The 11,962-nt window shown below is 54.2% G+C and overlaps 6 protein-coding genes across 6 annotated transcripts in view; 3 read left to right on the forward strand and 3 right to left on the reverse strand.

Moving 5' to 3' along the window:
- Positions 1 to 845, reverse strand: part of MONBRDRAFT_33620 (uncharacterized protein) — a gene marked incomplete at its 5' end in the record, with an annotated part of 4,920 nt that extends 4,075 nt beyond the window's left edge. The window contains 2 exons of the mRNA XM_001748322.1: positions 61 to 632; positions 710 to 845. Coding sequence (XP_001748374.1) covers positions 61 to 632; positions 710 to 845 — 708 coding nt within the window. The remainder of the gene's footprint in view (positions 1 to 60; positions 633 to 709) is intronic.
- A 734-nt stretch (positions 846 to 1,579) lies between these two features.
- Positions 1,580 to 4,531, forward strand: MONBRDRAFT_38232 (uncharacterized protein). Its single transcript, XM_001748246.1, has 4 exons — positions 1,580 to 1,979; positions 2,087 to 2,310; positions 2,436 to 3,262; positions 3,730 to 4,531. The coding sequence occupies exons 1-4, from the start codon at positions 1,599 to 1,601 to the stop codon at positions 4,248 to 4,250; spliced, it is 1,953 nt and encodes a 650-aa protein (XP_001748298.1). The 5' UTR covers positions 1,580 to 1,598; the 3' UTR covers positions 4,251 to 4,531.
- A 386-nt stretch (positions 4,532 to 4,917) lies between these two features.
- On the forward strand, positions 4,918 to 6,097 carry MONBRDRAFT_27837 (uncharacterized protein; the record flags this gene model as incomplete). Its single annotated transcript, XM_001748247.1, has 5 exons — positions 4,918 to 4,953; positions 5,062 to 5,094; positions 5,273 to 5,458; positions 5,560 to 5,686; positions 5,793 to 6,097. The coding sequence occupies 5 exons, from the start codon at positions 4,918 to 4,920 to the stop codon at positions 6,095 to 6,097; spliced, it is 687 nt and encodes a 228-aa protein (XP_001748299.1).
- A 125-nt stretch (positions 6,098 to 6,222) lies between these two features.
- Positions 6,223 to 9,499, reverse strand: MONBRDRAFT_33622 (uncharacterized protein; the record flags this gene model as incomplete). The annotated part of the gene is made up of 10 exons (XM_001748323.1): positions 6,223 to 6,741; positions 6,865 to 6,984; positions 7,094 to 7,207; positions 7,364 to 7,471; positions 7,616 to 7,829; positions 7,893 to 7,982; positions 8,103 to 8,257; positions 8,361 to 8,465; positions 8,568 to 8,639; positions 9,146 to 9,499. The coding sequence occupies 10 exons, from the start codon at positions 9,497 to 9,499 to the stop codon at positions 6,712 to 6,714; spliced, it is 1,362 nt and encodes a 453-aa protein (XP_001748375.1). The 3' UTR covers positions 6,223 to 6,711.
- A 26-nt stretch (positions 9,500 to 9,525) lies between these two features.
- Positions 9,526 to 10,251, forward strand: MONBRDRAFT_10523 (uncharacterized protein; the record flags this gene model as incomplete). The annotated part of the gene is made up of 2 exons (XM_001748248.1): positions 9,526 to 9,682; positions 10,064 to 10,251. The coding sequence occupies 2 exons, from the start codon at positions 9,526 to 9,528 to the stop codon at positions 10,249 to 10,251; spliced, it is 345 nt and encodes a 114-aa protein (XP_001748300.1).
- A 769-nt stretch (positions 10,252 to 11,020) lies between these two features.
- The window catches only part of MONBRDRAFT_10524 (uncharacterized protein), a gene marked incomplete at both ends in the record, with an annotated part of 1,819 nt that continues 877 nt past the window's right edge, over positions 11,021 to 11,962 (reverse strand). Inside the window, one exon of the mRNA XM_001748324.1 lies at positions 11,021 to 11,859. Within this exon, the coding sequence (XP_001748376.1) occupies positions 11,021 to 11,859 (839 nt within the window). The remainder of the gene's footprint in view (positions 11,860 to 11,962) is intronic.

Here is an 11,962-nt window from a genome sequence, read left to right on the forward strand (position 1 = left end):
AAAGCAAAAGCCCCCACTCCCGTCTTGTACACATTGAGCACCCGCCTAAATCGAGCGCACCTTGGAGGAATGTGTGAGTTGATCAGCAGTCAGTCCAAGAATGAGGGCACCGCCGGGGCCACCCTCGGCACCCCACAAAACTCGCTCGTCGTCGACGGCAACGCGCCACTTGACACCATTGACAAATGCATCGTGACGCGACCGATGAAGCTTTTCATCGGCTGCCTGGCCAGGAAAATAAAGCATACGACAGAGCGAGCACTCGGTCTTGTTCAAAGCACGCTGCCCAAGGTCCAAAACGAGCTCCGTGGTACGTGCTGGGGTGCTCGGGGCACGATGGCGCTCACGGGCTTTGTCGCGGCGTGACGCCGAAGATCCTCGAAGTGGGGTCACCACAGACGCTGGCGGGGGCTGCCGGCGCAAAAGGATGTCAAAGGCGTTGCGCGGCCCTCCTGCTTTGCTATTGGGGATGGAAGGTTGCGTGCTGGTGGGAGTCGCAGCGGCCGCATCTGCCTGTGCACTGTTTGGTGTTGCACTAGCTTTGACCGTTGCCTGGTCGTGTCTAATGGCATCGATCGACACCGGGGGCTCGATAAAGTTGGCAGCTAGAGGGCGCTTGGCCACGGGCAGCCCTGCGTTGGCCCAAGCAGCAACAGGCTTGAGGACGGGAAGGCGCACCAAGCATGTCGCTGTGCACCCAGACACTCACCGTCATTGGCTGAATCCAAGAAAGCATCCTGCGGAGCAGACGGATTTGAAGAGCGTTGCAGCGCAGCACCCCAGGCAGCATTTGCATCGCGGTTGAGCGTAGCCAACCGGCGCTTGTGCAGCGAGTAGGCCGCCATGGACTGTCGTGGTGAACGCCGGTTCAGGTGAACACCGGTTCAGGAACACACGTTTGCGACAAGCACACGGATCTCCAACGCAGCCGCAACTGACGCCAGACCCAGACCTTGCACCTCTTGTTTCATCAGCCACATGGACACTGCTTGGCGATCAGCGCGGCCCGCGCACCGTGATTGCCTGCTGCTGTTCCGAATCCTCAAAAAAAAAAAATGAAAAAACGCGCCGAAACGAGAAAAAAACGGTCAAGAAGTCGTCAAAAAAGTATTTCGCCCAAACTGAACAAGACTGAACCATTTTTAACATGAACATAGTCAAGTATTTTATTTACATGTGTCTGAGTTTTGGAGTTTTGTCTGACTGGTCCCCCTTGTTTGCTACCAACCGTCAACCTGCTGCCGTGACCAAGTGTCAGACCCATGTCTGCTACCAACTGAAATTGGTCGACACAACGTGCTCACACAACACACACACACACACACAGAGTTCACTTTCTAGTTTTGTGGTTTGAAAGGTAAGCAGCATTGACAGTGGCTCTGGAGGTTGGCGCGTGAGTGTGTGTGTGTGTGTGTGTGTGTGTGTGTGTGTGTGTGTGTGAACCCGTACCGGCGGTTGCAAAATGGCAGCGCTGTTGGGACAAGTGTTGGTCTAAAAGGGGATCCTTGAATGCATTTTCGTTCCCTCGAGTCTTGGTCAGCACATGACTTGAAGCTGACACGGCTTTTGCATGACTATCAGGGCGAATCAACGCAAAGATGTCCGGCCCCTTGCTTACCGAGGCCGATGCGCCGGTCTTGGACAACTCTTTCCGCAATGTCCTGGTGCTGTACGGTCTGCCCGACCCCGAAGCCTCCAAGATGGCCAAGCTCGAAAAGGTCATCATCAGCAAGGTGCTGAAGGATTATCATATCGTCGAGCACCGCTTCCTCGTTGATGAGGATGGCAAGGGTCGTGGCGTTGCCTTTCTTGAGTTCGAGACTGTCGAGGCCGCCAACACCGCCCTCGTGGCCCTCGACGGCTACAAGCTGGACAAGAAGCACACCTTCCAAGCCTGCCTTCTCGAGGATATGGACCGCATCCTCAAGACCGAAGACGAGTTTCAAGCCCCGCCCGAGGAAGCCCTCGACTCAAAGCTTGTGAGTGGTGTCGCAATATATACTTTTGGTGGTTGTCATTTTTCAACGTTGTCCAAGCCATGTTCGTCCGACTCACTTGGTGATTGTTCTGTGCTCGACCCACGCAGAACGAGCTTCAGAGCTGGTTGCTCAACAGCGACTGCTACGACCAGGTCGCGCTGCGTTACCAGAACATGACCTCGATCGGCTGGAACATGCGTAACCGCGTGAACATTGCCTGCGAGCGTGAAGGCTGGTCCGAGCTTGGTGTGCAATGGTCGCCGCTCGGCTCATACCTGGCCACTTTTCACCAACCTGGTATCTCCCTCTGGGGTACTGAGAAGTTTGAGCGGTATGTTCTAGAGTGTGGCTTGCCTTGCGTGTGTTTGTGTGTGTTTTAGGCTTCATTCCCTTTTTCTGGCCGTCTGCTTGCATTCAAAAACTCATATGTCCGATACGTGCGTTGCGCTGTGACAGCATCAACAAGTTTGCGCACATGGGTGTCAAGTTTATTGATTTTTCTCCTTGCGAAAACTACATGGTCACCTTTGCCCCGGCTACGCCCATCAACGAGAAGGACCCTCGCAGCATCATCATCTGGAACCTCAAGACGGGTGAGCAAATGCGCGGTTTCATGCCCCCACGCAAGTACCGCAGCGCCCACGGTGAGGTCGAGGAGATGTGGCCCGTCTTCAAGTGGAGCCATGACGACAAGTACTTTGCCCGTATGACTGACGCGGACACGCTTGCCGTGTACGACACCGAGTCGTTCAAGAAGCTGGATAACCGTGGCATTCAAATCACGGGTCTGCAAGAGTTTGCCTGGTCGCCGCGCGACAACGTTATTGCTTACTGGCAGCCCGAGATTGCCCAGCGCCCCGCCCGCATGGGTATCCTGGATATTCCCCGCAAGGAGGATCTCACCACTCGCAACATGTTCTCCGTCGTTGCTTGCCACCTCGTCTGGCAAAAGTCTGGCGAGCATGTTTGCGTGCACGTCGTACGCCACAACAAAAAGAAGACTCAGCTGTATTCTGATTTCCAGATTTTCCACATGAACGGCAAGGACATCCCCTGCGATCAGCTTGAGCTGCACCGCCCCGTCGTTGGATTTTTCTGGGCACCAGAGGGCAACCGCTTTGCCGTCATTAGCGGACAACATCCCATGACTCGTGTTGAGACCTACTCGCTCGAGTCGCGCAAGATTGTCAAGCACCCCGAACACCTCGACATCACCTGCGAGAGCGTGTTCTGGAGCCCCACCTCTCAGCACATGATCCTGGCCGATCGCTTCAAGATGAACAGTGAGTTGCGTGTCGTTTGTTGATCGTGCTCGTTTTCGCTTGTTTTTGGTCGTGTATTGTTTGTTGTTTGATCTTGTGTGGACACGATGCGTCATTCGAGACACTTGATTATGTCCAGCCTTCGCATGGTGGTGGGTATCGGCACGTATTATAAAAGGGGGCTGATAAGGATGGACGGGGCTGGTGGAGGAGATATGATGACGTTTAGAATAGGGACAGCTGAATAGCCTTGTTGATTTATTCGTGGAAGATCTTGGGTTGTAGCTTGATCGATCGCCTGATCTCTCCAGCATCGGCCCTCGTCTTGTTCGCTCAGACCCCCTGTGCCGATATCTACCACCTTTATTGCTGGACAACAACTGCTCTTCCGTGACGCACCGCACCGCCTCTTTTGTGTTTTTTATAATGTGACATTTTTGTGTTTCTCGTCGACTCGTGCCCTCATTCTGGCGCCCTGTCGATTGCAGGCCAGCTCGTGTTTGTGGACGCCAACACAATGGAGACGATCCGCATCGTTGAGCATGCCATGGTGACAGACATTGAATGGGATCCCACTGGCCGCTACGTGGCCAGTATTGCCAGTGCGTCCAAGACGCAAGTGGACACGGGCTACATCATGTGGTCTTTCCAGGGCAACCAACTGCACAAGATGAACAGGAAACACTTTTTCCAGCTTCTGTGGCGTCCGCGTCCCAAGGAGCTCATCAACGATGATGACCTCAAGGAGATTCGTCGCAACTGGAAGAAGTACCAGACCAACTTTGAGGCCGCGGACAAGATGATGATGGATCAGGCGGACGAGGAAACCCTGCAGGCTCGTCGTGCCATGCTCGAGGACTGGAGCGACTGGCAAATGTCTGTCGAGAAGCGCCTGTCCGAGCTGCGTGCTCGTCTCAAGAAGCTTCGTCCCGAGGATCAGGAAGACATTGTTGAAATTGTGGAGACTGTCGAGGTGCCTGTCAAGGTCGAGGAGGTTATCGTGGAGTAAATGCCCTTCCCTGCGCCGAGCGCGACGGGTTTATGGCAGAGCCATCTTCTCGCGCGTTGGGCTTGGTGCCAACTTTTTTTCTTTTTGTTTTCGTCGTCTTCTTCACCACATGGAGTGTCGTCTTCCTTGTCTTCCGTGACGACGAGAGTTGCATGACACACTGTACTCAACTTTTCCCTGCTTTTTTTTTCCTTTTTTTGGGTTGTATTACTTACGACACGGCAAGCTCGAGGGCAATTGGCCGAGCTGTGCAAAATTCAACAGACTTTTAAAAAATAAAATGAACTGAACTGAGATCAACTCCCTACGCTTGATGCTGTCTATGAATGATGTGTCAAGAAGCGCACACTGGGATGAGATGGTTGAAAAGGCAACCAGGGTGAAGCAGTGGTACAAGCGTGACTGAGGAAAACGCTTGCCACCAGCTTTTTTCTGACACTTTTTGCTGACAAGCCTTTCTTCCTTTGTGAGGCGTTGACAACCACACACACAACAACAACAAACAAAACAATATCTTGTCGTGCCGTGTCGCTGCGGCTTTGGTGTGTATGAGTGTGTGTGTGTGTGCTGCCGTGCTCGCTGCCGTGCTCGCTTCTTGACGTGGTTGACGTGCTTTGCAGTTGGTGTGCCCGGGGCATCGTGTGGGGTTGAATGAACACCATTGGCCATGGCCAGTCAGGAAGACGCTGCTGAAACTTACAAGGTTCGCGCACGCATGCACCTTTGTCGTCACCCCCTCCGAGCTGCGTTGCACTCCAGTCGCCTCACCAGCTGCCCTCGACCTTCATCCTTCATACGCCTGCGCTCACAGATTGTGGTCCTGGGGAACGGGACTTCGGGCAAGGTGGGTTCCCGCCGCTCGTCGCCGCTCGCCGCTTGCCGATTGCCGCTTGCCGCTTGCCGTCCGCCGTTCGCAGCTCGCCACACAACATGACCTACGTCCCGAGATCAGCTGCGCTCGCTGCTGCCTCAGCAGCCCGTACTCACACCCAATGACCCTGTCGATCTTCTCATCGATATAGACATCTGTCATTCGTCGCTACTGCCAAGATGGCTTTGGCAACGCCTACAATCAGACCATCGGCCTCGACTTTTTCATGAAACGACTCAATCTGCCCGGCGACAAGTATGTCACCCTGCAGATCTGGGACATTGGGGGCCAAGCCATTGGTGGTAAAATGATTCGCAACTACCTCGAGAACGCCAAGGTATGCTGCCGTCCCCACCCTAGTCAGCCAGCTTATCGATCCGGGCACATGAACCACCGCACCGGTGCATGACGACTCTTTGCTTTGGCCCCTTTGCATAGGGCGTCATACTAGTATATGACATCACCAACCGTGACTCGTTTGAGGATCTCGCCGATTGGTACCAACTCGTGGTGGACACTTGCTCGGACTCGGGCATGCCACATGTCGGGCTCATGGCCAACAAAAGTATGTGCTGTATCTGTCCCATCACCGAACATGGGCGGAAAAAAGATCAGTCGCCTGGCACAGCATGCTCTTTGCTCACCTCACTTCTCTGTCGGACCCGCCTCAGTGGACCTGGCTCACATGCGTGCCGTCCCCGCCGAGCGCCATGACGACTTTGCCGCACGTCACCAAATGCTTAGCTTTAGCGTATGTGCTAAAGACGGCAGCAACGTTGATCTCTCCTTTCGTCAACTCGTGGCCAAGATAACACGCATCAGCATCTCCCCTGCCGAAATGGAAGCCTTTCGCACCAAGCGCATGACCGCCGGTATTGTCAATCATCCCAAGGCTCCCAGCGACCCCTCCACTGTTCCTAAACCCTCTGCGGCCACTCAAGGCAAACCTCGTTCAACCCTGTGCCATGTCATGTAATCAGCCCCACCCCCTACCCTGCCCGTTTCTTCTTCTTCTTCTTCTTCCTTTCTTCTTGACCCCCCATTTAGCGCCCTGCGGGCGAAATTGATATCAACTCTGATAAATCACACAGCACCGAGAACGAATTATTTGCCTCAAATTTGACCATTGATAGACTCAACGTGACGTACTGCCTCAGCTTTCAACGCACCCGAGTGCAGCCATAACCCTCGCCACCAACCCATCGAAAGAACCACTCCAGCTTGGTTCCACGAAAGAGAGAAGAAACTGTAGCAGCTGTGGTAGAAAAGGGGCAGAGCATCGATGCTGTCCTCGCGACATTGCTTGAAGAAGCGCGTACGGAAAAAAGAAAAAAAAACGCAAACGCAAGATGGATACATACGCGCGCACTGGTAAACGACGACGACGACGCCAATCTCAACAAAAAAACAAAAACGAGAAAAGGGGGACCGGCCCCAACCTGCTGTCAGGCCCGCACAAACAAAACAAATCACTGGCAGGACTTTGACATGAAAAAAATCACAAAATGACCTCAAGAAGGCGCGAATGGTTTTCGAAACGACTACAAGCAGCCCATGTTAGCACGCTTGGCTTTGAGAGCCACTGGTTGCTCATGCAGCTTCCTTCTTCTGCTGCTCCAGCTGTCAAAGTGGAGACGGGACAGCAATAAATGTGAGTTTAAGAAACAAAAAAACAAGAAAGCCCATCTCAATGCAAAAAGCAAGGAAAGAGAACGTTGCCCTGGACGAGAAAAAAAAACGCACTTCCTCACGCTGGCGCTGGCGCTCAGCGGCAGCACGCTTGGCTTGCATAGCGGCACCTGCACGCGAGGCCGTTGGGCGACCCAATGCATTGCTGATAAAGATGCTTGCGTCGACCAACAACTACAAGCCATTGCCACAGATGCAACCGTTAAAAAACCGGAAAGCAATGCTGGAGGTACAACTAAGGAAGGAGGGAGGAAAAAGAAGGGGAGCGAGATGGTGTTCTCACATCAAGATCTACGCCTGTCTTGACACCAAGCCCGTTGAGCATGTACACCACGTCTTCCGTGGCCACATTGCCGGTGGCTCCGACAGCATACGGGCAGCCACCAAGACCAGCAACCTGCAATTCCCAAAGACGAGGTGAAAAGGTGAGCAAGGGCACTCCAAGCAGCACAGCAAACACAAACGTAAACACGCTCTCTTTCCTGCCCCCGTCCACTCTCGAACCCTCTCCCCATCTCTTACGGGCGGCATTTGCACACGGATAGGCACCTACGCTGGTATCAATGGTACCGATGCCCTTTTGCAATGAAATCAAAATGTTGCTGAGTCCCTGACCAAAAGTGTCGTGGCAGTGCACGGCCAGTGCCTCAGGGGGCACCTCCTGTACATGTAAAAAGGGCAAACCAAGACATGACAATGGCATGAGGGCATGAGCAACGAATTGAACAGGATGACGGTGGCATCTGAATCTTGTGATCAGGGGCTCACGGTTGACCGTCAGGCTTATTGACGACAAGGTACGTACGGCAGAGACAGCGTCAAGCATTTCAGCCATGGCATGAGGGGTACCAACACCAATCGTGTCACCGAGCGAGATTTCGTAGCAGCCCATGTCGTAAAGTTTGCGGGCCACACGAGCCACCACGGCGGGGTCTGTGGGCCCGTCATAGGGGCATGCAATCACGCACGACACGTAGCTGGCGAGAGTAAGCAATCGACCATGTGAGGTTGCACAGCCGCTAGTAGCCCGGAGAAAAGGGAGAAAAAGAAAAAAAGAGGAGGAAAGAGATGCACCAACGTACCCGCGCACGAGGACATTGTCCTGCTTGGCGGCGTCCACGACGTCGCGAAAGCGCTCAATGCTCTCGTCAATGGAGCAATTGATGTTGCGACTATCCACGGAGAAGAATGTTTGGGAAGAAAAACACGGATGAGGAAGAGGGTGGCAGACAAAGGCGGGGGTACAAAGAAATGGGATGCACGTGTCTGTACACACAAACTTGGCCACGAACCGACTGAAAGCTTCAGAGGCTGCGCCGAAGATGGCCACTTCTTGCGCGCCAACTTCAACGGCAGCTTGGTACCCCTTGATATTGGGGGTGAGCACGGGATATGACACGCCCGGCTGGCGATCGATTTGCTGCATCACGGCCTTGTGGTCGCCCATCTAGAGACGTGTCGGACGAGTGTCGAGCGTCGGCGTGAATTTCAGATGGCAGTTTGGGACAGCTCCAGGCATGGCATGTGGCATGGGAGAAGTCGAGACGCACCTGAGGCACCCACTTGGGTGACACAAAGCTGGTGGCTTCGACGACGGGAAGCCCAGCAGCCGCAAGGCGCTGGATGAGCTCCACCTTGACTTCGGTGGGCACGAGCTGTCAAGGGCAGCGTCAACCAGCGACCATGAGGGCACGCAAGGGAAAAAAATATCAAGCAAGTTTGACACGGATAGAGAAGAAGGCGCAAGGCCAACTCACGCCACGCTCGTTTTGCAGGCCATCGCGGGGGCCCACTTCAACAATCTTGACATAGTCGGGCAAGTCCTTAAACTAGAAAAAAAGGCCGAACCCCAGAAGCGGTCAGGCAAGCCGCCAAATGGGACGCGTAGCAACCCGCACGGACATGGTACACGGGCGAATGCATTCGAGTCGCAGACGAGAACGAGCCCGAGGGGTCAAGAACGCGGACGTACCAAAGGCTGGACTTGACGGCCATGATGCAGGCAACGTCGTGAGGTCGCGAGCGTTTGCAAAGCCAAGCGCCGCGCCATGATGACGGTGATGCCGCTGATGCCGATCCGAATCACAAATTATACGAAGCTTTCAATCGCGTCGAGCGCCAACCAAAGGGCACACGCTACGCTGTCAACAACAACCCCAAACCCTGGCGTCTCCAACACGCCACCGAACCAAGCGCTTGACCGCCCCGGATACCAAATCCAGCCAGAGAGCTCCAACGCCACGCGAGAGAGCGAGAGAGAGAGAGCGAGAGCGAGAGAGAGAGAGAGAGAATGCACACACACAGTTATCGTGTCGAGCAAGCTGCGTGATCGCACGCGAGAGAGAGACAAAGAGACAGAGGGAGAAGAGAGACACAGACAGAGAGACAGCGAGACAGAGAGAGAGAGAGAGAGACAGAGACAGAGACAGAGACAGAGACAGAGACAGAGACAGACAGAGACAGACAGAGAAGAGAGACAGAGACAGAGAAGAGAGACAGAGAGAGAGAGAGACAGAGAGAGAGAGAGACAAAGAGACACAGAGAGAGAGAGAGAGAAGAGAGAGAGAGACAGAGAAGAGAGACAGAGAGAGAGAGACAGTGAGCAGTATGACAAAATGTTATAAGCGAGTAAAAAGAGAGAGAGAGAGAGAGGGTGAGACACGAGACACAGAGAGAGAGCGTGACGCATGCGGGAGAGAGATGCATGAGAGAGAGATGCACGTCGACGACGTGATGGACGAGCGTTCATCGGCGCTGGGAACAGCAGGGATAAGAGCTGGACTCACGGGCACGGCAAGCCCTCGAGGTCTTGGACTGGCGATTCGGCAGCGGGATGGGATGGCGCTGCCATTTGGAGCCTTGACGCCCGATCGTGTGTCAACGTTGACGACCGCTTCTTCTACTACAAAAATCTGCTAATCTTCTACTATAACTCAGACCGTCATCTGCATTATTTCTGCATTTTCTCCATTTATTTCTACGTAAACCTTTCTTCGATTTCTTAAAAGAATTCTTCTACTGCAACGATGGCGCTTCTTCTACCAAACGCTCAGCTGCTGGAAGAAAAATGGCAGCGCAGTGTGATCGCGTCCGAGCCAAAGGACCTTGAAAGCTCCCATGCTGACTCTATCTTGGACACCATCGGCCTCCCGTCGCTCACCATCTGCACCGACGGAGAAGGGGCCGCTCCCCGCTGCCGCTGCCATTCCTACACACCATCATCACCTTGACAACTTTTTTTCTTCTTCTCCAGATCTCCCCCCCCCCCACGACAACTATTTCAGGTTTATTTTGCTTCACATGATCAAGCGTCCCAAAAGTTGTCGGGGTACTTGTTACGAGCTGCGGCTGCTACGGCGACGGCTACAGATGCTGCCACTGCTATTGCCACTGCCACACTGCGACGGCTACGGCTACGGCTACTGCTACAGATACGGCTAGGGATACAGCTTCTGCTACCGATGCTGCCACTGCTACGGGTACTGCTAAGGATACTGCCATGTCTGCTAGACATACTGCTACGGATACTGCTACGGATACTGCTACGGATACGGCTACTGCTACAGATACTACTACTGCTGCTACGGATACGGCTACTGCTATAAATACTGCTACTGCTCTGGATACTGTTCCGAATACTGCTGCGCTGCGGCTACGGTTGCTGCCATGTCTGCTACATATACTGCTACAGATACTGCTACGGATACTGCTCCAGATACTGCTCCAGATACTGCTCCAGATACTGCTACAGACACTACTACTACTGCTACAGATGCTACTACTATGCTACTACCACCTGCTACTACTGCTACTACTGCTATTGCTATTGCTATTGCTATTGGCTGCTCCTGTTGTATGTTTCTGCTGCTTTGCTCCTCTTGTCTTCGCTCTTCTCTGACTTCTTGTTTCTGCTCTGCGTTGTTGCCCCCTGCGTGTCCCTCTGTCTGTGCGTGAGGCTTTGACTCTGCTTCTTCGGCCCTGCTTGCCCTGTGGGTCTGCCGCTTTGGCTTCACCCCTTTGTTCTGAGCTCGACACTAAGATCATAGATACGTTGCATTCATCGACTCAAAGGACAAAACAGGAAAAGGAGGGCAACGCAGTTGCACAGGTACCAGCCACCGCGAAGATACGACTCTGCCGCGCGGATTCAACCAAAGCAGGGAGAGGAAGGGAAAAAAAAAGCACACAACTGAACTTCGGGTTTCATAGCCTATAGCGTCAACAGATGGCTGATGTTGAGGGCAAGGTGACAAGCCGATGCATGCTGGTAGAAGCGCGCCACGGCGTAGCGGTAGAGCTCAATGTCGTAGAGGGCCAACGCAGCCAGCTGTCGGTATCCCGCAGCCGAAGGCGGTGGTCCGGCGTGTGTGTTGCGATTCAAGCTTGTGGCCTCGCTTAAACGATCTGCAGGGACCTTGTCTGGACCCTCGGCCGCCTCGGGTCCCCCATAAAAGTCGGGCAACAGCCGGGCAAAGAGCGCCATGGAAGTGTCAAACTCCTCCGCCAGCCCCACAGCCACATACTTGTCCAGGTTGGACTGCGCCTTGCGCAACGTGGCCTCGCCAAAGTCCTGGCACTCGGGTGCGTGTCCGCAAAAGAAGCCCGTCATCAGATTGTTATGCTCCACGCTCTTTCCCAACAAATCGCAATGCTGCGGGTGAGACAAGCACTCGTCCACGCTCCAATCTGCCGCGACCGTGCCCGTCGGTCCACGAGCATTGACCGCTGCCCGGTACTGTTCTCGCTTTGGATATGAGCCCCGCAGCTTGTAGTAGTAAAGCGAAACTAGCCGAGCCACGGGCTCACGCACCATGTTGATGTATGCCGGCGCCGGCTGCACGCCATGTCGCTCAAAGTCCAGATAGCGCGTATGCTGATCGTACAGCACCGGCACCTCGTGCGCCGCAAAAAGAGCCTGCAGCCGCGCCACGTTGGCAGCCTCCTTGTCAAAGCTGAAAAAGGCGCTGTCGTTGTAAACCGTGCTGCCAATGTGCACAAACCCATTTGTAGCCGCCCGAACGCTGGCCAGCCCCTTGGTCGATGTGCCAGCTGCCTTGGGGACGCGGTTATATATCACATTGGCAGGATGCTGTGCCACGCAGCTCTGATCCGAGGTAATGCGCCGCTCGCGTGCATGTAGCTCAACAGTTGA

Source organism: Monosiga brevicollis, genomic scaffold (assembly GCF_000002865.3).
Source record: "Monosiga brevicollis MX1 MONBRscaffold_22 genomic scaffold, whole genome shotgun sequence".
In the NCBI taxonomy this organism is placed as follows: Eukaryota; class Choanoflagellata; order Craspedida; family Salpingoecidae; genus Monosiga; species Monosiga brevicollis.

Bases quoted from the DNA above. Each gene is read 5' to 3' on its own strand.
- MONBRDRAFT_38232 (XM_001748246.1), top strand. From the start codon at position 1,599: ATGTCCGGCCCCTTGCTTACCGAGGCCGATGCGCCGGTCTTGGACAAC. The intron at 1,980-2,086 runs GTGAGTGGTGTC...CGACCCACGCAG, and splicing joins AAGCCCTCGACTCAAAGCTT to AACGAGCTTCAGAGCTGGTT. The intron at 3,263-3,729 runs GTGAGTTGCGTG...TGTCGATTGCAG, and splicing joins CGATCGCTTCAAGATGAACA to GCCAGCTCGTGTTTGTGGAC.